The 25030-nt window shown below is 43.3% G+C and overlaps 2 protein-coding genes, 3 long non-coding RNA genes and 2 pseudogenes across 11 annotated transcripts; 2 read left to right on the top strand and 5 right to left on the bottom strand.

Moving 5' to 3' along the window:
• Positions 1-419: 419 nt before the first annotated feature.
• LOC100837981 lies at positions 420-3920 on the bottom strand. Of its 5 annotated transcripts, XR_730713.3 has the most exons (7): positions 3658-3918; positions 3498-3554; positions 3359-3380; positions 3131-3241; positions 2332-2520; positions 839-1063; positions 420-732 (listed from the first exon to the last, which is right to left on the bottom strand). It is a non-coding gene; the product is annotated as an uncharacterized LOC100837981 (long non-coding RNA). The 5 variants fall into 5 exon arrangements; XR_002963346.1 differs by having other exon boundaries at positions 3131-3380; XR_002963348.1 differs by having other exon boundaries at positions 807-1063; positions 2332-3380; positions 3658-3920.
• Positions 3921-4762: 842 nt separating this feature from the next.
• LOC106866248 lies at positions 4763-9677 on the top strand. Its single transcript, XR_001406345.2, has 2 exons — positions 4763-5055; positions 9039-9677. It is a non-coding gene; the product is annotated as an uncharacterized LOC106866248 (long non-coding RNA).
• On the bottom strand, positions 6146-8872 carry LOC100837671 (annotated as a pseudogene).
• Positions 9678-12450: 2773 nt separating the features above from the next.
• On the bottom strand, positions 12451-16529 carry LOC100837371 (annotated as a pseudogene).
• A 148-nt stretch (positions 16530-16677) lies between these two features.
• LOC100828594 (acyl-coenzyme A oxidase 4, peroxisomal) lies at positions 16678-20522 on the bottom strand. The gene is made up of 13 exons (XM_003568808.4): positions 20360-20522; positions 20147-20260; positions 19484-19590; positions 19190-19267; positions 18965-19088; positions 18802-18875; positions 18645-18704; positions 18459-18568; positions 18164-18323; positions 17967-18043; positions 17712-17883; positions 17535-17627; positions 16678-17268 (listed from the first exon to the last, which is right to left on the bottom strand). Exons 1-13 carry the CDS (start codon positions 20373-20375, stop codon positions 17140-17142), a joined length of 1314 nt encoding a protein of 437 aa, XP_003568856.1. The 5' UTR covers positions 20376-20522; the 3' UTR covers positions 16678-17139.
• A 675-nt stretch (positions 20523-21197) lies between these two features.
• LOC106866134 lies at positions 21198-23123 on the bottom strand. Of its 3 annotated transcripts, none has more exons than XR_002964182.1 (3): positions 21946-23122; positions 21757-21849; positions 21198-21650 (listed from the first exon to the last, which is right to left on the bottom strand). It is a non-coding gene; the product is annotated as an uncharacterized LOC106866134 (long non-coding RNA). The 3 variants fall into 3 exon arrangements; XR_002964183.1 differs by having other exon boundaries at positions 21757-21844; XR_002964181.1 differs by having other exon boundaries at positions 21757-23123.
• A 359-nt stretch (positions 23124-23482) lies between these two features.
• On the top strand, positions 23483-24967 carry LOC100837065 (transcription factor bHLH30). Its single transcript, XM_003566458.4, has 2 exons — positions 23483-23992; positions 24244-24967. The coding sequence occupies exons 1-2, from the start codon at positions 23786-23788 to the stop codon at positions 24730-24732; spliced, it is 696 nt and encodes a 231-aa protein (XP_003566506.1). The 5' UTR covers positions 23483-23785; the 3' UTR covers positions 24733-24967.
• Positions 24968-25030: the final 63 nt, after the last annotated feature.

The following is a 25030-nucleotide window of genomic DNA, read 5'->3' as shown; positions in this document are numbered from 1 at the left end:
CCGCTTGCTTTATATGATGGCTGCTGCTGTTTGCTGTCTAATCGATATACCGATGCTTGCTGTTTAAATCATCACCACTGTCTTGATCGATATACTGATGCTTGCTGTTTAAATCATAACCACACGGAAGGTCGAGCGGCTTGGATGAATGGAAGTGATAAACGTTATCATTGCTTCATGTTCTTCATTATTTATAATTATATTGAGAATCACTTTATGAATTCAACAAAAAAGTTAAAAAACACTCACACATGACTTTTCAAGTGTGGTGTATGTGAGAACAGTGATAACCTGAAGGTAGAGAGCAAAAGACTTGAGCATGTGTCACTTTCTCTTTTCAAGATATAGAAATAAGTTATGTGCAAAAGAAAAATAGACCCGATGATAGCCTAGAAAATAAACATATCATAATCGTTATATACACATGTGCCCATGAAACACATCAACATTTGATTTGACGTTTTGATACAATTTTCCGTTGTTCCATGGCAACGCACGGGTCTTTTGCTATAAGCTTAATATGACAATTTTTACCTTCACGAGACCAAAAGATAAAAGATAACTTAAATAGAAGTAAACCCATTAGCATGGAAAAACCTGATTTATACGCATCTGTTGTTCACATCAGTTACATTCCACTCTTTGTTTGTTACCTACTAAGTATTGAGCGCCGGTATACTGTACACCACGCATGAGTACATTCCTCCTGTCTGGTGCTAGGTTTGCAAAGTCCTACAATAGCAACAATGAGTCAGAATTAAGCAGAAGAATAATCACATATATCAGATCTGAAAGGAGAAAATCACATGATGAAGGAATGTCCATCTGCATCACCTACCATAGGTGGCCCTGGACATTTGCAATGTCTTCTTGCAATGGCTGTGTGGAAACATGTCATAGGATACTTACGATAAAACGAAGATCATGGTGAAAAACATACTTATGACCAAAAACACCATGTATTGACTGAAAGTAAAAAAGCACGAAGATAAACCTCGGTACTAAATCACAAGATGGAAGCCAGGAACCATCTTTAACAACACCGTCAAGGCTGGAGCAGCAGCTGAACCAAATTCAAGAGCAGATGGCAACACAGTTAGCAACTATTGACAAAATAGGCACTACAGAAATATGTAGTGTCAAAAGAAAAGAAGCAAAGCCATGCTAATTGAAAACGTACACATGGCACAACCTTGCTAAAAGAAAAGTTTAAATGTGGTACAAAAAGACAGTAGAAGTAGCTGAGTGATTAACTCATCATATAGTATAGTTAGGTTCCATATGTTAAGTAATCACAAGGTAACACACATGAGCAAATGTCATCTTCTCCTGACATGCATGGATAAAAGTAGTTTAATACCTGGTGCTTTACATATACTGGCTGGAGGCTACCCATGCTATACTGGCATCAAAGATGAAGTGAACTCTACCATTTGGATGTTAATATATAAAAAAGAAGATAGTAAAAAAGCTAACTCTCGCACCATGACAAGAGGAGCTAAGATTAGATATTGGAGATTGTAGATCTCATAACAATGTTTATGTCAAAAACTCAAAATACCTAAATTGTGACATATTTCCTTCTCAATAGTTTCTGATGACCTCCAATCATATGCGGGTAAACTACCAATCTAATGTCCATGTACTAAACTAATTCAGGTCAAGCATAATTAGAAACCACACGTGCTATCTTGCTAAATATTCCCTCCGTTCCTAAATACTGTCGTTGTTTTAGTGTAAGTTTGCACTAAAACAGTGACGAGTATTTAAGAACGGAGGGAGTATATCGATTTCCCTAGTCAACATCGTACTTTATGGAGCTGCACTTGCTGTCATCTCAAACTGGCCAATAATGCTTAGTGGGCATCAGCACCCTTGAAAAGAAATCGTAGTGATCACCAGTGCGTCATTGAATCACGAGATAGGATATACTTATTGCTGATTGACCATGCTGATCCTTCAATGTAGATCTTGTATTTATAATCCAACACTACAGTTTCAACACCGACGAAAGAAGAAAGCTGCCTTATAACAGGAAAAGCAAACATGTGGGTACAATGACTGGCCAAATCTGATTTTTTGTATCCTACCTTGCTATGTTTGATCCAATCCTAAATGGGAAAACAAAAGTAAACCAGCTAATCACTAATCAGCCATAAGACCATCTTATTTTATTTGAAACCTAGATCAGAAGGATTATAACATTTTCAGAAGTGCCTTAATTTTTTATAATAGACAAGAGTAAGATTCTACTTGTTAGAAGGAAAGAAAAAAAGGAAAGGTACATTTCCTTATAACAGAGTGCACTGTAACAGAAACCCAAACAATTACCTGCCTGCAAATCCGTGCATTCCGTTCTTGCTTTACTGGAAACAACCAGCTCTTGCCTTTATAGCTGTGACATCTAGATTTCCTTTCCAGTAAGCGTAAGGTTCTCTATCTATCATCTCACCCTCCTATTGCCAGCATCCAAATCTTTCTGCAGTGCATCCCACGGGCTTATATATGTTGATGTCCGCCCTATTACCACACACAGTTAATTTAAGAATTTCTATTTTTTCAAAAATCAAAGCATACACGACAAGGAGTATGAACTTCAGAAAAATATACTGTTTTTGTTTCCCTTTGGTTCCTGCTTCCTCTCTTAGAAACAGAATCGCAGGCCAGTCAATACTGAAGTAAAACTGAGCATCCATGTTTCATAGATTCACATAATGTACTATGGATAATGTACTCCACGAACAACGATACACTTCATATACATGATTATTTTGAGAAATTGGACTAATTTGGGAATCCTTCAGTCTGTCAAAGCGTATGTACTCCTAATTTGGGAGTAGTTTAGTCCTTTTCATCTTAAATCAATCGAATGACTATCTATACTAAACAACGTAGACTCAAACATGTATAAAATATAATCACTGAATAATATATTTCATGAATTTTGTTACTCGATATGTTTATGATAAACCTGCTTTTAAATAAAACTACATGTGTAAAGAGTACTTGAACTCCTGAGATTGACACAACAGCGTGGCTTGAACATTCACCAGAACATTTAAAAAAAAAAGAACTGCATCTAGTTCTATTCTAGCTAACATAAACAATGGTGTGGATTAAGAAACATTACCAACATGGGGCTACCAGAGATTTCAATATTGGCATCAAATTCTGAAAGAACATAAAAAAATGAAGCTTCCTGAGTAACAACTACACTGGAGAAGCATACATTCCCATGAACCTGAAATTGATGAAGGGACATGAACAGGAACCCACTTAGTGTATGACCAAAGCATCGAAGTATTTATTGTTTTCAATAAAGAAGTTATGCCTCATCAGGTCAAATATCCAAACGCACCCTCTAACATCGTCCCATGAACCTGAAATTGATGAAGGGACATGAACAGGGAACCAGTTAGTGTATGACCAAAGCATCTAAGTATTTATTGTTTTCAATAAAGAAGTTATGCCTCATCGGGTCAAATATCCAAACGCACCCTCTAACATGCCTTTGTCCCCGGTAACACACATAAACGAGCAGATCAACTATAAACCTGCATATCAACGAAAAGAGAAGAACAACAATAGAGTAATCACAGAAGAGGAGGAAGAGCAAGATCAGTGAGGCCATGGCGTTGCTCGTTGGCGGAGGAATACCTGAGAAGGGAGGATGTTTCTCCATATACACGAGAGTATGGCTGAGGAGGGGCAGCTGCGGAGTTAGGGGAGGCCTCGTCGGTGGAGAAGGTAGGAAGGCGGCGGAGCTGGGGGTCGCGAGAGATGGTAGGGTCGGGAGGGATCAGTTTGGGCAGACCTCGTCGGTGGAGAAGGTAGGAAGGCGGCGGAGCTGGGAGTCGCGAGAGATGGTAGGGTCAGGAGCGATCCAGATGGTTCGACGCTCGGAGTCCACTGCCCAGCCCAACAGATTGACCCCAGAAAAAAAGAAAATCATCGAACGGCTGGAACGACAACTTCCAACGGTGGAGATAAGGATACGTACATGTAGGGATAGGACCTTAAATCTTCCGCCTTTAGAGAGGAGGGATATGAACGATCTTGCTCTCGCCGCCACACCAATGCCCATATGTTATTTGCACTTATTTTAGTTTTCCATATGTAAAAAATAATTCCAATTTTTACAAAGGTTGACGTATTCCGTTTCGTTAAAACAAGATTTTGATCAATACCTGTTTCTAAATATAAGAAGTTTTATCTTTATCTTACGTTAAACTTCTTCAAATTTGATCGAGTTTATAAAAAATCTACTAAGATTACAATATCAAATGAGTATATTATGAAAGTATATATAACGACAGATTAAAAAAAACAAATGATAGTTTTAGATATTGGTAGATTTTTCTTTAAACTCGGTCAAATTTGATTTATTTTTTTGACTTAAGATAAAACTATGACTTCTTGTATTTAGGAATAGCGGAGTATATTGTAGGAAACCGCAATTAGTAGGAAGAACTTTTGAAGACGAATTTATTGATATAAATTTCATGTCTTAAAAAACAAGATATTGAACCATAGCGCGTTTATCTTAAAACGCAAATAATATGGCAATTTGTACGGTTTTCATTTTGGTAATTTGTCTTGTTGTTCTCGGGGACATGTATTTGCATGGAGAGTCGGAGACTGATGCGCCCCATGGTAAGGCTAATAATTTTATTTTATTTTACCATTTTCGGCAACGTGTGGGGATTTGGGTAATTTTTGTAAACAAAAGTATCTAGTAGGAGTACGGAGTATATCCAAAGGGGAAACCCTCAAAGACGTGCACGCTGCCAAAAGCGAAGTTCCGGGAACAGCGGTTAAAAGGAGATGAGCGCGTCAGGGCCGCGCCGCGAGGCCCGCGGCGGCGACGGTCTTTCGGCGGGCGAGCGAGCGAGAGGACGCTGAACAGCGGTGCTGTGGCAACGGGCAATGTTTAGACGCGGCGCTGCCGCCCCGTCCGCTACGGCGGCGGCGAGCGAGCAGGAGACCGGAGCCGACCGACGAGGGCGGTCGTGGCGGGGGCTTGGCCGTCAGACGACCGGCTGCAACGGGCGACCGGTAAATCCAAATCGCGGAACCCTCGATTTCGTCGTGTTTTCGCCTACGCAATACCTGTGAAACTGTGGTTGAGAATCTAGGTCGTTTTTCTTAATAACCAGAGAAAAAAATTTCGCACTGATGGTGTTCTACATGTGTTAGACGGTGCCGGTAGGCCCGCTACCGCCTAATTGCCTGCAATTTGGCTTCAGTGCAACTATAAGTCTACAACCCTTGCCAGCTTTCTGAAATTATCAGCGTTTGCCACCGGTTGTGCACTTCGAAATTTACTCATGAACTAATTGGCTTAGAGAGGGCCTCGGTGCATTTTATTTTATTTGTGATGAAGTAACAGGAACCCCCTCTATTCAATTACCAGAAACCAAGTGATGACAACTTCTAGTTTTTACAAAAAAAACTCGTCAAATTTTATATTAATACATGCTGTTTCAAGTATTAACGTGATTACAAGGTTCAAATCATGTTTACCACAAGCATAAAAGCTAAGGGAAATGAGGTCTTCCTACCCAGTGCGGTGCTTTGACTTAGAATGCGGGTGTTTGGGTTGAAAGATTTGCAAGATTAATAACTAAATTGCCCTAAATGGTACTACCCTAGGCAATATGTCCAGTGTAGAAATGCACACAAACAGAGAAACTGGCAGGCCAGTCCTAAAATATCGTTCTTTGATGCGTCAAAGATAACTAGATAAGTGTAAAAGAAGATAAATGCTTACAATGATAATAAACCATAGCACAAAGTTCCATAGCACCACATTAACCTTTCAGTACTTTTGTGCCTGGCAGGCTACTCTTAGTATAAAAGTAGAAATGCACACAAACAGAGAAACTGGCAGGCCAGTCCTAAAATATCGTTCTTTGATGCGTCAAAGATAACTAGATAAGTGTAAAAGAAGATAAATGCTTACAATGATAATAAACCATAGCACAAAGTTCCATAGCACCACATTAACCTTTCAGTACTTTTGTGCCTGGCAGGCTACTCTTAGTATAAAAGTAGAAATGCACACAAACAGAGAAACTGGCAGGCCAGTCCTAAAATATCGTTCTTTGATGCGTCAAAGATAACTAGATAAGTGTAAAAGAAGATAAATGCTTACAATGATAATAAACCATAGCACAAAGTTCCATAGCACCACATTAACCTTTCAGTACTTTTGTGCCTGGCAGGCTACTCTTAGTATAAAATATTCATGGACCAGTCTGGCCCAAAATATTATTCTTAGATGCGTCAAAGATAAGTGTATCCGAAGATAAATGCTTACAATGATTATGAACCATAGCACGAAGGTACATAGTACCACACTAACCTTTCAGTACCGTTTTGAGGTTCCTACAATAGCTTGAAGCAGTCTTGGCATTGGTGGTACTTCAAGTTCTAACAACCCCTCAAGAATCTGAACCACTTCTCCCATGGTTGGCCGATTGGACTCTTCATCTTGAATACACCAGCAGGCCACCTTGCAGACCCTTTCAGCCTCATGAATTTCGACATCACCAAGTAACTTGTCATCCAACAAGCTCGAGACATCTCCTTCAATGAGTTTACTTGCAACTTGCACAGGGAAATATGCTGAATGATCACCGTTACTATTATTTCCCTTACCTGTGTTATTCCGACCAGATACTATTTCAAGCAACATCATCCCGTAGCTATAGACATCAACTTTTGGTGTAATGGCCACTCCGCTGATCCATTCGGGTGCCAGATAACCTATAGTTCCTCTAAATGTAGTCAAAGCTCGGCTAAAATCCCTACCTAGAAATTTGGCCAAACCAAAGTCGGCAACTTTTGGTACAAATGAGGTGTCAAGAAGTATGTTCTGTGGCTTGATATCACAGTGTATGATACAATCCCTGCAACTCTCATGCAAGTATGCCAATCCTCTTGCAACTCCAAGGGCTATTTGGTAACGGACTTTCCAGTTTAACACTGCTGTATTGCTGTGGAAGAGATGTGCATCAAGGGAAAGATTTGGCATGTATTCATATACAAGCAGCCTCCTATCGCCCTCACAACAAAAGCCAATGAGTTTAACCAAATTGATGTGTTGGATGATTCCAATCGAACTCACTTCGGCCCTGAATTCTTTCTCTCCTTGACGGACACCATCAAGCCTTTTCACAGCAATAGCTGTGGAGTCAGTTAGTAACCCCTTGAACACAGATCCAAAGCTTCCACCCCCTAGCTTCTCTGAGAATTTTTTGGTTGCATGTTCAAGATCAATGTATCGAAATGCCACAATGCCATTGCCACCTTGAACATTATTGTACATGCCGGTAGCTTGCGTCTTCTTGCTCCTCCATATCAGCAGAAACCATATGACAAAAGCTGACAACAAACCCAAAGCAACAACACCTCCAGCAGTAATAGCCCCAATAACCTCCTTTTTTGCTCTCTTTTTATTTCTCCAACTTTCTGCATCCTTGGCAGAGATGCGTAGGTAGAGAACTTCTCCATCACTAGTACTTCCTGTATTACCGTTTTTAATGTTAAGCAACTCATCATACCACAGAGAGCATCTTGTGCCATAAGAATATGCAATGCATGAGCAATTATCCAGGCAAGCTCTTGCACAACGGTCTATGCTCCCAACAGCTTCTATTACGATGGACATTGCAGGCAGTGTAATTCCTGTCATGGAGTAGAACTTGTCTGTTGTAGCATTTCTGCTTTGATTCCTGGTACCACAGTCCAATGGCGTATTTCTTATGCATCCCCCAGATCGATCTTCTAGACCCCAATCCTTAGGCTATCTTATCGAGAAACCCCTCATGCAGTCACACACTGAGATTGTGTTGTTATTGCAGATTGTGAACGGTCCACATGTAGCATAGACATCACACCGATCTCTAGGCTGCGTGAAAACTGTCATCCAATCTTGCGAACTATCAACCCAGATAAGTTGTTTTTCCTGTCCAGAGATGTCCAAAACACTAGTAGTTCTGAGCCTGTCATCTACTAAATATTTTCTGAAGTACGCCTCTTTGTTGTTGTTCACAAATTCGAACTTAAAAAGATTGCCTCCAGACATTTCTGGCAACGAGTTGAAGTAATGCCCGTTCCATTCCCCACTAGACCAATACACTATGGATGAGTTGCATAATTTATACAGGAATTGGCCAGGACCAGTAGTGTCCAATTCCACACAATAACGCCCAGGAGCTGGATCAATCAGGCTCTTCTTGGAAATAAGGCGGCGGTTCAAACCAGTTACCTTATCAAGGCCTTGCTTTGCACCAGGGAGCAAACCATCAGTAGGGTAATCAAAGCTCTGCCACATGATGTCAGATGAGTTGGATGGATCTCCTAAGATGAGGTTCCCATTGTCCAAGAGCACAACTGTAGTGTTCTTGGCGGTGATATTGGCATGAGTAGACCAAATTGTCAATTTGGTAGCTTGGTTTAAGATGACAAGGTTACCATCGTCAGAGATCGTGAGCTCCAACATTTCAAGGTTTATAATCGGGCTCTCCCTATTTGCAACCCATAATGGGGTTAGCTTGGGTATCTTGTCGAACCATATGCCTAGGTACCAGTGACTGGGAGTCTGTTGGGAGTACTCACTGCCTTGTTGGAAGAAGCCGAGAGCGAACTTACCATTACGAGAGACGAGCTTTTCACTGCCAGTGAGCACCTCATGAGCCGAAATTGCGCTTCTTGCTGCAGAACATGCAGGGGTGTGCAGGGTGGGGAGGAGGAACACGAATATGATGGAAACAAGAGGCATGGCAGATGAAGGTTGGATGCCTTGCCAGGTTATCGGAGATGAAGACTGTATATGGTGGTGTGTTGCAGTGAGTAATACTAGTACTTATCATAGTGCAACTGTGCGGTCATGTTGGGTGTTGCAATTCATAGTCGATATTGGGTCAAGGTCGGTTGTTGACTAGTACTGCCGATAGATGCATCCGTTCTGAATTTTGAATTTGTCTTGTTTCATGAACCTAACATACTCCACAAATTTCATCAACGATTTTCAGATACATGCTTCTTGAAGGGGGTGACTACGACGTCGATGAGACGCATGATAGGTGTGGGCAGAGCACAACCACAGGTCAGGTGCCATTAGTCTACTGCTCCGTGGTCAGGTTGGGTGCCAGGGAAGGACAGTAACGCTGCTTTGTGGAATGGACTAAGGTGAGAAAGTCATCCCAAAATTTGAGGCCGTTCACATTTGGGAATCTCTTCTTGGCTTCTTGCCGGATGACTGATCCCAGCAACACATTTTGGACTGGCAAACTCTGAATTGACCACTTAACATCCTTTGATAGAGCATCGAAGAGGCACTGCCTTTATAGTGCAACTCATGCTCAGAGGCATAATATCTCGATTTTCCTCTGAAAAGAAGCCCTGTGGACTATCTTGTTCCCTAACTAGCATCATCCTTGTTGTACCTAAGCACCATTCACTCAAGAACTGTTCGGCATCACAATCTGATCTTTGCCCAAATGAGTGAAGAACTGATCTGCTCGGAGCAGGATTCTTTGTTCATATTTACCGCAAATCTGAATGATTCTGTTGTATTTTTAATACGGAAGATAATAGAGCCTTGTTGTATTTTTAATCTGACATCTTTTGTATCGATGCAATGGATAAAACTTGAATGGTATTACTGAAGATGAGAAAGGTGTTTGCAATGCTGGATGAAACATGTTTCTGTAAAGCTGGAGCGGTAGTGTCTAGGTTTACTCAATAGAAGAGCACACTATCCTACCCTGTTTTTCTTTTCATTATCATTTACAATTTTCTTACTGCCAAGTCACTGAATAGAAGAGCATTCTTTCTTACCCTGCGACATGTTGCTAACTTGTATTTACTATACAGATTTTTTCCCTGTTATCCTTTACAATATTTTTGGAGCAAACGCAAAAAACGTTGCATCTCGATGCATTGACTAAGAGAGAGTTATGTACATGCATAAGAGGGCAACAATCTGAGGTTACAAAAATACACGACTATGTATCTGCCGGGAGCAACGCTCCAAGCCCAACATCCCCGGGTTGAGTCTAGAGCCGTCAGCCTTGATTTGATCGGTGAGGGAGGCGATATTGGAAGTAACATTGTCGAAGATGGCTGCGATGCGATGATTCTAGATCCACCAAACCGTAAGCATGGTTATCGATGTAATGCCCTTTCTAGTCGTGAAAAGGCCGGAGCGAACGGATGCCTACCACCAATTTGCAAACGGGACATCGGCGGTTGGTGGGTCACTCGTCGTGCCAGAGAAAGCGGGAAAAGGGACAATCGATCAAGAGGTGATTCATGGTCTCTATCGACTAGTTACCTTCAGGGATTGTGGGAAATATGTATATTTGGCCAAAGCATCAGACCATGCACATGCGTCGTGAACAGATCTAGGCCATCCCGTCACAACAAAAGTAAAGCTCATATCAAAATCACATACGTACATTTTGTACATTTTCACTTGGATAACCATAGCTATTAACATGCGTCACTTTGAGCTCATTTCTCAGAACAACAGGACTGTGTTACATCTATGCAGCTATGGCATATTTGAAATGAGGCCAATTTTTTTGTTTTGTGAGTTTATGATGACTTGATGAGGAACAACAAATGTTAGATCTTTGAAACAATGTAATCACCGGCCATGCGGTCTACGCACAACAAGACCTCGGTAAACACTCTACTGACAGTAGACGCGCTATGCCCAGTGGCGGAGCCAAGATTCAACCAAACACCAGGCCAACACTGTGTTATACAATTTGATTAGTCTAAACACCAGGCCGAAGCATATGTTTATACACTAAAACATAAGACAGAAATAATTCAAACCCCATGCCATGGCCCTCGTTGTCTGGGCCTGGCTCCACCTCTGGCTATGCCCAAATCGGTCCGTGGATTAACTATTGGATTTAGCCGATCCACGTTTCCATAAGAAGCTAATGGGTTGATCCACATGTCTATTTTAGTAGGAGGATTATAGTATCCCAATGTTATCTTAGTTTTAGTCTTTGACAAGATTAGCCTAGCGGCACTTGCGGTACGGGTATACCATTTACCATAGCAAACGTCGATCACCATCTCAAAACCATGGTAATTTACACTACTACAAAACACAACATATGTGACGAGTCATCAGTGACGGACCTTTCCCGACCGTCACTGATGACTCTCATCAGTAACGGGCATACCATGTCCGTCACTGATGACATAACATATCTGTAGGAGTAAAGATACGATGTCACCTGAGTCCATTGATTTTAAATCACATACTCACTCTGTTTTTAAAAATATCTCTATATTTAAGGTTGGTATAAGTCAAACTTCATCAATTTTCGCTGATCTTATAGATAAAAACACGAACATATGTAATACTACGTACCAAACTAGTGCAATGTGAAGGTACACTTAATAATAGTTTTCATGATACTAGTTTGGTAGTGCATATGTTTGTAGTTTTTACTAAAAGGTCGGTGAAAATTGACGAAGTTTTACTTAGGACAACCCGCCCAAAGCAAGGCCGAGAGGAACGGGAGGAAGTTGAGGCCCAAGAGAGATGAAAAGACCGTGAGTGGCATCTGGGCCGCAGCCACGACTGCGACGGTCTTCCCGCGAGGGGATCGGAGTCTGGACAACGGTGCCGCCGAAATGGGCCACGCTTCGAGGTTGGCGCTGCGGCTCCGTCCGCGGTCCGCCACGGCGGCGGCGAGCGAGCAGGAGTCCGGAGACGGAGCCGACCGACGAGCGCGGTCAAGTCGAGGGCTCGGTCGTCAGTCCGGCGGCTGCAACGGGCAATCGGTAAATCCAAAATCGCAGAATCCTCGCCTTCTTTGTCCTTTCCCCCAAGTAATGCCGGCTGATTTGTTTTATTGTTCTTACAGTTCAAGCTGCGTTACATGTCTTAAACGATGCCGCCCAATTGCTTGTAATTTAGGATGAGTACGACTAAAACCTTGCCACCTTTGCTTGCAATTTGAAATTCACTCATGAACTAATTTGCTTATAGAGAAGTTGGGGAAAAAAGGTGCTTATTGTCTCACTCTAGTTTTTTTTACACATGAACTAGTATTTCCCTTACATGTGGTATACTGGTATTCCAACGTGATAGTATCTAAATTAACATCACCCCTTAGCTATAGACATCAAGTTTTGGTGTAATGGCCACTCCGCTGATCCATTCGGGTGCAAGATAATCTATAGTTCCGCTAACTAAGTGATTTACATGGTTCAAACCATGCTTCCCACAGACATAAAAGGAAAGAAAAATAAAATATTCCTACTCAACACAGAGCTTATATGGAAGCTTACTTGCCCTAAATATCATTACTGAGTACTAACTCTGTGCATTACATCCAGCATTGAATGCACAAAACAGAGAAACTAGTAGGCTAGTCATAGTATAAGATAGTCATGGGATCATTCTATCCGAAATATCATTGGATGCGTCAAAGATAAGTTCAGAAGATAAAGGTTTACAATGTTTATGAACCATGGAAGCAAAAAGGTCCATAATGTTATTCCCATTGAGTACCACATCTTAACCATAACTAGTACAGCTTTGCCTTCAGACCGCGCTATAAGTATGTTTAAGGCGAGTTTCCTGCAATAGCTTGAAGCTGTCTTGGCAACGGGGGTACTTCGAGTTCTAACAAACCCTCGAGAATTTGAACCACTTCACCCATGGTTGGTCGATTGGTCTCGCTGTCTTGGATACACCAGCAGGCCACCTTGCAGACCCTCTCAGCCTCATCCAGGTTAACATCAAGTAACTTGATGTCCAGCAAGCTTGCAACATCTCTGTCCAGAAGTTTACGTGCGACTTGTACAGGGAAATATGCTGAATGATCACCATTGGTAGTATTTCCTTTACACGTATTACTCTGGCCCGATACTATTTCAAGCAACATCATCCCGTAGCTGTAGACATCAACTTTTGGTGTAATGGCCACTCCGCTAATCCATTCAGGTGCAAGATAACCTATAGTTCCTCTAAATGTAGTCAAAACTCGGCTAAAATCCCTCCCTAGAAATTTGGCCATACCAAAGTCTGCAACTTTAGGTACGAATGAGGTATCAAGAAGTATGTTTTGTGGCTTGATATCACAGTGTATGATACAATCCCTGCAACTCTCATGCAAGTATGCTAATCCTCTTGCAATTTCCAGGGATATTTGGTAACGGACACTCCAATTTAGTACTGTTCTGTTGCTGTGGAAGAGATGTGCGTCAAGGGAAAGATTTGGCATGTACTCATATACAAGCATCCTGCTCTTGCCCTCGCAACAAAATCCAAGAAGTTTAACCAAATCGACGTGTTGAATTATTCCAATCGAACTCACTTCGGCCCTGAATTGCTTCTCTCCTTGACGAACACCATCAAGCCTTTTCACTGCAATAGCTGTCATGTCGGTTAGTAACCCCCTGAATACAGATCCAAAGCTTCCAGCTCCTAACTTGTCTGAGAAATTTTTAGTTGCCTGTTGCAAATGAACGTATTGGAAAACCACAATTCCATGGCCACCTTTATCATTATTGTGCACTGCAGTAGCTAGCTTCCTGTTGCTCCTCCATATCCGTAGAAACCACATCATAAAAGCTGTCAACAAACCCAAAGCGACAACACCTGCAGCAGTGATAGCCCCAATGACCCCCTTTTTTCCTCTCTTTTTATTTCTCGAACTTGCTGCATCCTTGGCAGAGATACGTAGGTAGAGAACTTCTCCATCACTAGTAGTTCGTGTATAATCATGTTTAACGTTAAGCAAGTCATCATACCAAAGTGAGCATCTTGTGCCATAAGAATATGCAATGCACGAGCAATAATCCAGGCAAGCTTGTGCACAATGATCTGTGCTCCCAACAGCTTCTATAACTCTGGCCATTGTAGGCAGTGTAATTCCTGTCATGGAATAGAACACGTCTGTTGTAGCATTTCTGCTTTGATTCCTGCTTCCACAGTCCAATGGCATATTTCTTGTGCACCCACCAGATCGGTCCTCCAGCACCCAATCCTTAGGTGATCTTATTGAGAAGCCCTTCATGCAATCACACACTGGGGATTTGTTGCTGTTGCAGATTGTGAATGGTCCACATGTAGCATAGACATCACATTGATCTTTTGGCTGTGTGAAGACTGTCAGCCAATCTTGTGAACTCTCATACCAGATGAGTTGCTTTCCCTGTCCAGAGATGTCCAAAAGGCTAACAGCTATGATCTTGTCATCTAGTAAATGGCGTATAAAGTACTCCTCTTTGTCATTGTTAACAAATTCGAAGCTAAAAAGCTTGTGTCGTGACATTTCTGGCATTGAGTTGAAGTATTGTCCATTCCATTCCCCAGTAGACCAATACACGATAGATGAGTTGCATAGTTTGTAGAGGAATTGTCCAGGACCGGTAGTGTCTAATTCCATACAATAACGTCCAGGAGCTGGATCAATCAAGTTCTTCTTGGAAACAATCTTACTGTTCAAACCAGTGACCTTATCCAGGCCTTGCTTTGCTCCAGGGGGCGTACCATCAGTAAGGTAGTCAAAACTCTGCCATATGATCTTGGACGAGTTAGATGCATCTTGTATTATGAGATTTTCTTGTCCAGGATCGTAACTGTAATGTTATTAGCTGTAATATTTGCATGGGTTGACCAAATTGTCGATTTGGTGGCTCGATTTAAGATGACAAGGTTACCATCATCGGATATCTTGAGCTCTGAGTTATCAAGGTCTATAATTGGGTTCTCCCTATTTCCGACCCATATTGGGGTCAACTTGGGTATCTTGTCGAACCATATGCCTAGGTACCAGTGCCTGGGAGTCTGTTGGGAGGAGTACTCACTGCCTGGTTGGTAGAAGCCGAGCGCGAACTTCCCATTGTGAGAGACGAGCTTGCCGGCGCCAGTCAGCACCTCGCCTGCTGAAATTGTGCTTCTTGCTGCAGAACATGCAGGGTTATGCAGGGTGGGGAGTAGAAACATGAATAGGATGGCAATAGGAGGCATGGCGAATGAAGGTTGAATGCCTTGCTGGGTCATCAGGAGATGAAGAGTGTATATGCCATTGAGGATGATGTCATTGAGTACTACTCTATTACTTTTGTCATCATAGTTGATACTGCGGTCAAGTTGGGTTGTTGACCTAGTACTGCCGATAGATACATCTACAATAATTTTTGTATTAGTCTTCACGTATCTAGACCTGACGTAATCTACAAATATCAAACTACGGAGTACCATTTTTCCTGGTACCTGTTTTTGTAGAAAAGGATGATGGCGATGTTGATGAGTAGCATGGGAGATGAGTGGACAGAGCACTTTGAAATTTGAATATATTTGTTTAAAAGGCACAAGATGAATGACTGGTATATAAATTATATGTGCACTCACTTGTTTAATATATTTTGTGTAGCAAGACAGGTTAGCACGTTGTACAAATATTAATATTCTCTATCCTTTTGCGGAAATCAGTGAGCATATTCTGAAGTAGGTGGGGGAAGAAAAACCGACACAGCGACAACCGCACCGAAACCAGAACTGGAAAAAAAAAATGAAATATCGTTTTTTCACAGGGTCACTACATTTTTCGGTTTTCACAGTGGTTAACCTAACCAGATTAAGACAACAGAATAGACAAAGCGATGAGCCCACAAGCTGACGGTGCATACAATTGTACAAAAGTTGGGGGTATCATCTGCTGCTAGGTCCTCACCGTCCAATGATTTACATCTCAAGATAACAAATCATATTTTAATTTTTTTTACTCCGTCCAATCCATATTAATTGTCGAAATATTATATGTATCTAGACGTTTTTTAGGCATAAATACATCCATATTTGGCAAATTTAAGACGATAATATGGATCGGAGGGAATATATTTATTTTATGATCATCAAGCTACCACTCGTTAAAACCTACTCGTAGTTTATCTTCTGCGGACATGTTGGTAGTTCCTCCCCAGGACAAGAGAACTGCGGATGAGCTGCGAGGAACTGTTGGAGTGGTCATCCGTGACCCGTTTGGTAACTTCTCGCGGCTGCTAATGACCGTATCGACTTCGTCTCTGATGTTCTGACGGCAGAGATGTTGGCAGTGAAGCATGGCCTGGAGCTAGCAAATGGGCTGGGATGGAATAGAGCTGTCAAATCCTCTGATAATTCCCAGCTTGTTGAATATCCTATGCAGCGATGAGAGATGCTATAATAATAATCGTGCTCCCATTGTGGAAGATTGCAATCGGCTCATGACAGATTTTGTGAAGATCTCGGTGATGCACTGCAATCCTGAGGCTAATCAATTCCTACTTCCTGGGTCGATACTCCCCCACCTAGCTTAATTCCCCTACTTCTAAATGATGTAACAGTTGTTTCAAATCTTCAATAAAGAGGGGTCTTTTGCTGTCAAAAAAAAAGAGAGAGAACAAGCCACTCTTCGCCGAGAGAGGCAAAATGGTTCCCTCCTACGGTGATCAGTAAACTTTAAAAGAAGTGTAAACAATCACACACGTAACTGCTTCTATGTTTCCGTGGTAAAAATAGATTTTTTTGCCCTAAGAAAAGTAATTTTCACTTCTCTGAAAAAGAGCACTTTAAACACTAAACTCATTGTTTTCTACAAATGTACAGAGCGACCTCGTTTCCAAGAACATTTACAGGCACATCGAGGATAAGTTTTGTACAACGGTACGGAACTGACCTTGCCATAAACATTTGCAGGTACATAGAGAAATTTCTGCACTTTTTACAGAATTTGACATTCAAAACATAGTATTTCCACCGTGTGAGCTACTGGGTGCATTTGAGTTTCCACTCTTTGTAGTATCTCACAGTATACCATAAGAGGAATGCTCCTAAATCGTACCAGTACGTTATGCATACGCTGGTACGATCCCACAAAACAAACACCTCCATGGGCTGTACTATTTACCACAAACAAATCCAGGCCCGGCCTTACATATTTACCATTCACCGTGTAATTTAACATGATCTTTTTTTTAATCCCAACATGCTACCATTCATCATGCAATTTCACATGATCCTTTTGAATTCTATTGCACTTGTTCCCATATTACCCACCAGAATACAAGGTGGGGTTGTACTTATTCATTGTAGCTGGAGAATAACAATTATTAAAGCCGAGATTTCGCCAACGCAGCGGGTTTGAAGCTAGCAATCCCAGTGATTTCTCTTCCAGTCACCAGGCTGTTGATATCATAAGTGCCCTCGTATGTGTAAATCGGCTCCAGATCGCAAAATGCCTGCAAGGGTTGAAGTAGTTATGGTCATATTCTTGACAAGAAAAAAAGGAAGAGCAAATCGTTTACAAGGTACTACGGCTAATAATTATCTCGAAACATCGTCAAAACCAATCAACCATAGTCAAAAGATCATGATACATATATGTACTGTATAGAATGAGTTCAGATGATTCCGTAGCAATCGGAGGGGGTAGTCTTGTTGGAGTGAAACGGATGACCACCAAATCAGATCTTTATAAGTGTAAAGAAATGTTAGGTCCTTGTACCTTTGCTACCAGAAAATCAGCCAAAATTCCATTTCCGCCCAACAGCTCGCGACCTAAAGAAACTACCTCCCTTGCCTTGGTGGATGTCCATGCCTGAATTCATTTGTTACTTAGTATAAGTTAACAACACCATGCGATTCAAACAAAAAGACCATCTGCTAGCTGCAGTGTACGAACCTTGCCTAAACTAGCATGGCCTGGTGTCATTTTGTCTGACTCATAAAGCTTGCACAGGCGCCAACCAATAAGAACCATGGCCTGGATGTTACCAAGCATCCGAACAAGCTTTTCTTGGTTGAGCTGAAAGGCTGCCAGTGGAGCTCCAAACTGCTTCCTTTCTTTCAAATACCTATCCAGTGGCAAATGTGCAAGTTAAATAGGCATCGGTCAGTACAAAGATTGTACAGAGTGAAAGGGAGATGAGATTCACACCGATGGCACATGTCGTAGACGCCCATTGCTATGCCAATTGGTTGCCATGCCACCATAATACGCGACATCGCGAGGACCTGTCAGCAGTTCAAGAGTGAAAGAAAACTATGATTACAAACAACAGGATCAAGCAGCATGTTCCAATTGGCCAACAGATAGAGCAAGGAAGTTGGGATGGCAAAAGACGTATCCGGTACCTTGCTTATATCTTGAAATGAATCGATGCCTGTTAATCTGTCTTCTTCTGGGACAAATACTTTATTCAGAAGAATATCGCCATTCTGTACCATTCTGAGTCCAATTTTGTTTTGGATTTTTGTGGCTTTCAAACCAGGAGCCCCCTTCTTCACAATGAATCTGGAGGAAATGTATCAGATTAATCATCCACATGCGCGATACTTTTGCATTCATCAGCAGAGAAATAAAATCATATTGACATGTACATAATATAAAAATAATGCTGTCAATAATAGTCCAAAACAAGATGATTACCCATTTAGTTGCTTTGTGTCTGCATTCCTAGCTAAAATTATGAGCACATCTGCAAATGTGCTGTTACCAATCCAGCGCTTTTGACCATCTAGAAGCCAACCACCAGGTACCTTAAAACATAACATGATAAATTTAGTAAAGAAAAAGCTTGCTTTATTTGTCACACTGCAGTGGTAAGTGTTAAACCTTGGTTGCTGAAGTTTTCAAGGAGCTTGCATCACTTCCATAATCTGGCTCTGTTAAAGCCTGCGGAACATAGACATACTCTTAGGAAGAGAAAATATCAAAATAGCACACTGAAGCTACAAATGGTTTAAGTGTAAACTAGATTGATTTAACTAACCCAGCAGCCAACAGTTTTAAGCTGAGCCATCGATGGCAAGTACTTCTGTTTTTGAGCTTCCGATCCACAAAGGGCTACTCTTCACACAAAATCAAGAGTTAAAATGCAATATCAAGTGACAGAATATAACAGAATGTTCTGAAAAAATGTTCCTTAGCATTACCGATCGTGGACATCGCCAAAGAGGAGTGCACTAGAATAAATGTGGAGCAGCTTGCATCGACCCGTGCAACTTCTGCTATAGAAATAGCACTAGCTGTAAGTGAGAGTCCTGGGCACCCATATCCCTGTAAGAATTTGTAAAAGAAGACAAATTATAATATTGCACGTCTGGGTCAAATCCAGCATTATGAAGTACAGCCTAAAAAGAAGATTGTGTGCCTCGTACCTTCGTCGTACTTCCAGCTAAGCCAAGAGTTGCAAGTTTGGGAATGGCATGAAATGGAAATTCTGCCTTCTCCCAGTACTGCAAAAGCAAAATAAACATAGTTTACGATACATCAGGCACTACTAGTCTACTACAGCACAACAGGTAGTCTAGGAAGAGTAGAAATTCAAATAACGAACCACATTACAGCCACAAGGATCAGCCAAATGTTTCACCCGTAAAACTTGTCCGGATTGTATACTATATCTCTGAGAACATGAGACAGGTTGGGAAATGCATGTACAAAGAACATACTTCTGTCATAATGGGCGCGATTTCTTTCTCTGAAATAGCGCGTACTTTCTTCCGAAGTGTCTTCTCTTCATCGCTCAGCAAATCATCAAACTGGTAGTAGTCCGATACTGCAAGCAACAATCAATGAACTTACAAACAGGTAACATGTGGCACAATGTAGAAATCACATGCTGTAGGCCAGTAGGCAGCTGCAGCCTGCAAGATTATGAAATAAGAGGAGGCAACTACTTTCTCTTCTCTTTTTTGTGAGTGGATCGAACTACTCTGTGTTAACAAATATAAGAAGACGACAAGTCTATTTCTGCTTGGGTGTGCAGGGCGAATTGCAACTTGATTGTACTTCATGAAAGCAACCCATCCAATGATCAATGTGTCCAAGAGATCAACACAAGCATTCTTATTTTTTATTTTGAGGAATTTAATCATGCTTGTCCTGTACTTATTGATCATTGCGTGGAAACAGGATAAACAGAACAGTACACCCTGACACCGTCCTCTGCAAAGAGAAGAGAGAAGCAAGACAGTTCACCCAACGACTTTTTCTAATGCCCTAAAAAACAGTAATTTTACCAGTACGACGCCTGTATTTAAATCCACAAAAGGAATTAAATCCACGACAGGAATCTGCGGAAAATAAAGAGGAACCAGGGCGAGAGATCTCACCGGAGGGCGGGAACAGGGACGCCGGCGTGGCCTGCGGGAACGCGAGCGCCACCTCCAACGCCGGCAGCCCGACCTTCCCTCCGTCCTCGTTCCTCCCCTCTCCGCCGGCGCTGCCTGCACGATATCAGCGCGAAGAATCAAAATCCACCAAAACTAAACCAAACCGGTCAACCCGCCAAACCCGCCTGTCCCGGAGCTCAGTCCACCGCCCACCTCGCAAGCTCCCCATCACCGAGGCAACCGAGGTCACGCTGACAGCTCCTCCGGGGATCCGAGCTTCTTCGACCGAGGAAGAGGAGCTTTCTAATTTGATTTAATTTAGACAGGGAGAAGTAGTTGAGAAGGATACCGAGAGACGGAAAGCTTGTAGCTATCCAGCCATTTCGAGAGTTAATAAACAGTACGGCAACCGATCTAAGTGGGACCAGATGTCAGTGATAGATTGGTACCAGATCGGCCGTGATGAGGTAGGGACCGGCGCCAGGGATTTGCGTGTACGCACAGATTGCGTTCGGCAGTCACTGACAAGTGGGACTAGTCCTCCTCGTGTCACCACTTTCTCCCCTGCCTCCATCTCATCTTCCCATGACCCTTGATGTCATGAGTCAAATAAATCTTCACCGATGGACACATTTAGTGATTATTTTGTTTGTAGGATTTTAAAATAATAAGAATACAAAAATTTTAGAAATATAACATGTATGTTCCTGTCAAATGAATGCTATATACATAAGAAAAAAAATTTAGGTTTGAAATGTTGTACGAAATCCTCTAAAAATCTTGCAAACCGAATAAGCACTTAAAGTTTTTCGGTTTTTTCCACCGCCTGAACTAGTTAAAAATGACAGATTGTTGCATCGTCAACTTTTACATGCAATATATTTTTACGTATGCCGTATCCATGCAATATCAATCTCTCCAAAAACACCTAAAATCTTCCAAGATTCTAGCATACGCACGGCAACGAATTTATATTTCTTTGCAACATAACAAAAAATTGAATCGCGACACATGTAACATAAAGACTAATGAACCTAGCATCCAGACAGAGTGAAGTAGTAACAAAAAAATATATTATCTCCGTCTCAAAATAAGTGACATGAATTTCTATAAGATCTTATATAAATCCACGTCATTTATTTCGGGACTGAGGGAGTATTTGCAACTAAAAAACATCCCTCACACCACCTAAAAACGTTGCAATATAACATTCTTGTGTACAGAGCAAACTAACATACACACTCGCAGCATGTCGTTTTACATTAAAAATCATAAATTTGTTAACCTTTTACTAACACACATTTGAGACACCTTGCTGATTGAATTCGTCGGCAACGAAACAGGCTCACTAGAGCCCACAGTCGCTGGATCTGGTAAGTCTCGATTCATCCACCGTCGATCCTCTCCGGGCTCCATGTCGCGAAGAACCATCGATGGATCTCCACGCCTCCACCATGAGCTTCACCATAAGGTCACGGCGAGTTCTCGGGGCTCTTCCTTTATCCTGGAGCGAAGGAGAAGAAGACTTTGTTAAGTCTCCCTCCACTGGTTAGATCTAGCTAGGGAGCACGAGAGATGGACAACACAGGAGAGAAGCACGAGGAGATTACAATGCAGCATTGGACTAATCATCACGGACCATGATGATGGTGCAGACCCCCACCTCCAAGCGTCAGATCGGTGGAGCGGAAGATATTTCTGTCCTGATCGGTCGGTAGATTATGATCATTTTATGATAAAAATAATAATACGATGACAACACTGACGACGCGTGCCGCCATGACAACTACCGGCTTCACCTTTGGTCGATCTGCATTTTTTTTTTGAAGAAAGTTGAACTGCATTAGGCAACTGGCTTCGGTTCCAATTGCCGCAACAAGCCCAGCCTCCACAGTCCGCTCCGCTTCATCCACTCATTATTATTTTGGCTTTTGGCATAGTTTCTCAAGGAAGCAAGACAATTGTTCTGTTTGCATGCATTGCTCTTAGAGCATCTCTAGCAGATACTGAACAGACCTGAAAAATAATTGTCGCTTTAAGCATTCGGAGAAAAAAAACTGATCCGAACCGATACCGAAAACAAGGTCTGACCCGAAAATCGATCTCGGCGGGCAAAAAATCCAAATATCTTCAGCATCACAAGCAAACCGAACAGGCAACCCGATCCGCTAGAAACGGTTGGCTTTAGCCCGCGCCCGGTCAGAAGCTTCTTCTTCCTCTAGCCGTTGAGCCTGCCTCCTCAGGCCGCCACCGCCGCGCCCAGGAGCTCCTGCTCAGGCCACCGCCGCCTAGTTCCCACCTCTGGCCGCCGCGCGAGCTCCCCTTCCCCCTCCTCGACGCAGGCCGGACGCAACAGGTGGAAGGAGACAAGAGTACGGGGCAAAGCAGCGACCAGCTCCTTTGGTTGCGGCGTTGCTCCCCCTCCTCAGGCCGCCGCGATGGGCCCTCCTCTGGCCGACGTTGCCTCGTCCTCACGCGCGGCCGTCGCCTCTGGCGCCACCACCACCCGCACGGCACCTCCTCTGGCCATGGCGAGGGAGCCCATGGTCGCCCCTCCTCTGGCCGCCGGCCCCGTCAGCCTCTGCTAGAGATGCTCTTGTCCTCCGGTTTTGATGTACCCTGCTTTATGGAATCACGTCCTAAAGGAATGTAGCTGCCTCCACATGGCGAGTGAGGATTGGATCCCACTGCTACATGTGTCCCTAAAAAAGATCACACTACTACATGGCCTGCATGTCATCGACTCAAATGTCATTTCATCATGTGCAGTCAGAGGATCTCTCTCCGTGTGGTGAGTGAGCAAGGCACCACTTATATCACACAAGAAGGCTTTTCACAGCGTTCTATCGGAAGGGCGTCCTGTCCTCTTCATACCAATTATCGACGGTACTTGAGGGACACAAAAAGTTTGTCAGTGTTCACCCATAAAAAACGAAATAGCGGTGAAGAACCTCGTGCGCAAAATCACAGTGGTAGAGCCCAGCCGGCCAGCCCAGCCGACGGATCCAAGCGGGGGGGGGGGGGGGGGGGGGGGGGGGGTCCAGTGTGAGAGCCGCAAAGCCAGTGTGAAAGGCTGAAAATCAAATGGCTGCTGGCGGCTGTAGCTCGCTGCACGCCAATCCTTTTCCTGTCAGATACTGTTGGTGTCTAGCTAGAGCTTACTCTTCAATCCAGAAGTTCAGTTAGCCATCTCCTCATCTCTCTGATTAACAGGCAGTAACTACTAGTAACTAATCAGTAGATCTGGATGTGTGCCTTGCATCTCATCTGAAAAAGACAATTCACAGGAATCCAGTGATCACAAGCAAATCCTCTTTCTTACTCGTGAGAGTCCCAAGATAGACGATGACTGGCGTAATTAACTGGATTGATATGCATGCCAGTCCAAAGAATCGCATCTCTGGTGGGGAACAAACGTGGAAAAACAATGCCCAAGGGTGGTGGTGGTTGGCCGAAACGATAAAACACTTTGCACGTTACTCGTGATATAATAGGCGATCATCATATCTCACTCTCACAGCCATATCCATTCAACCGTCTCATTCTTCTTGCACCAATGCAAGTAGCTTTGCAGCTCACTTCCCTCCACCGCAGTCTGCCAGTCTCCACTAGCTCACTACTCTTCATTCGTGAGGAGAAATGGGTGGTGGCGTAATTAGAGATAGATTGATGGCTACCACATGCCAGCCTCCGACCGCCGCGCCAGAGGTGTCGTCGTCATCGGGGAGGAGCTCGACGGAGATGAGGAGGTCCCTGAAGGTCCACAGCGAGGCCGAAAGGCGGCGGCGGGAGAGGATCAATGCCCACCTGGCCACCCTGAGGAGAATGATCCCTGATGCTAGCCAGGTCCGCAACAACTCTTCCGAGCATTGTACTTTCAGATCACTTCTTGTTCAGACTGAAACTACAATAGCCAGATGACTTGTGCAATTCTTGGAAGAATCGAATCAACAGACCGGCTGAATTTTCACCTGAAACAAAGTTCAGTCACATCATTCTCAGACACAAACCAGAAAAACTTAGCAACAGCATTGCCAAATACTCCTGTTTATCTTCTTCAGTGAGCAGATGGAGAACTCATCTAATTTTGTGAGCAGATGGACAAGGCCAGCTTGCTAGCCAGCGTGGTGAACCAAGTGAAGGACCTGAAGCGGAAAACAACCGCCAGAACAACCACACAAGCAGCGGCGGCGGCGCCCATCCCTCCGGAGGCCAACGAGGTCACCGTCCGATGCTGCTGCGCCTCCACCGGCGGCGACCGCGCCACGTACGTCAGGGCCACCGTCAGCTGCGAAGACGGGCCGGGCCTCCTAGCGGGCCTCGCCGGGGCGTTCCGCGGGCTCGGGCTGAGGGCGCTGCGGGCCGAGGTGGCCTCCCTGGGGGGCAGGGCGCACCACGAGTTCCTGCTGCGCAAGGAGGAGGAGGACGGGGATCTCGGTGCCGGAGTGAGGCTCATGGAGGCGGCGGTCCGGCAGGCGCTGGCCGAGGTCGCCTTCCCGGAGATGGCGCGCGGCGGCAGCGGCGGATCGTGGAGCAAGAGGCAGAGGCTTCTGGAGGCCCGCTGCTCGGTGATGTACTCTGTATAGGTGGGTTTCACAGGGCGGGTCTCGCCGTCTCCAGCCTAATTTTGTGCGAACGGATCGCGAGTTGACGCAGCTCAAAGCAAAGTTTCCAAGTGCCTCAAAAAAAAAGTTTCTAGGTCTTCGTTTTATATCAAGTGATTTAAATTTGTCAAAATATGAATGTCTCTGTACTCAAAACCATTTAGATGCATGTAATATTTTATCACTTAATATGAGACGGAGTGAATATTTGAATTCACTTTCTCCGTGCAAGTACATAGACAAAAAACATTAACAAAAACAAAAACATTATCGGCTGGTC

The sequence above is a fragment of the Brachypodium distachyon genome, chromosome 2 (assembly GCF_000005505.3).
Source record: "Brachypodium distachyon strain Bd21 chromosome 2, Brachypodium_distachyon_v3.0, whole genome shotgun sequence".
Lineage (NCBI taxonomy): Eukaryota > Viridiplantae > Streptophyta > Magnoliopsida > Poales > Poaceae > Brachypodium > Brachypodium distachyon.
Note: the sequence above shows the minus strand (reverse complement) of the source record. Positions and strands in the feature narration are given on the sequence as shown.

Coding starts and splice junctions, on each gene's coding strand:
- LOC100828594 (XM_003568808.4), bottom strand. Junction 19,089..19,189: donor TAGCTGGAAGTACGACGAAG/GTACGAGGCACA, acceptor AAATTCTTACAG/GGATATGGGTGCCCAGGACT. Junction 18,876..18,964: donor TTTGGCGATGTCCACGATCG/GTAATGCTAAGG, acceptor TGTGAAGAGTAG/CCCTTTGTGGATCGGAAGCT.
- LOC100837065 (XM_003566458.4), top strand. CDS start 23,786: ATGGGTGGTGGCGTAATTAGAGATAGATTGATGGCTACCACATGCCAG. Junction 23,993..24,243: donor TGATCCCTGATGCTAGCCAG/GTCCGCAACAAC, acceptor TTTTGTGAGCAG/ATGGACAAGGCCAGCTTGCT.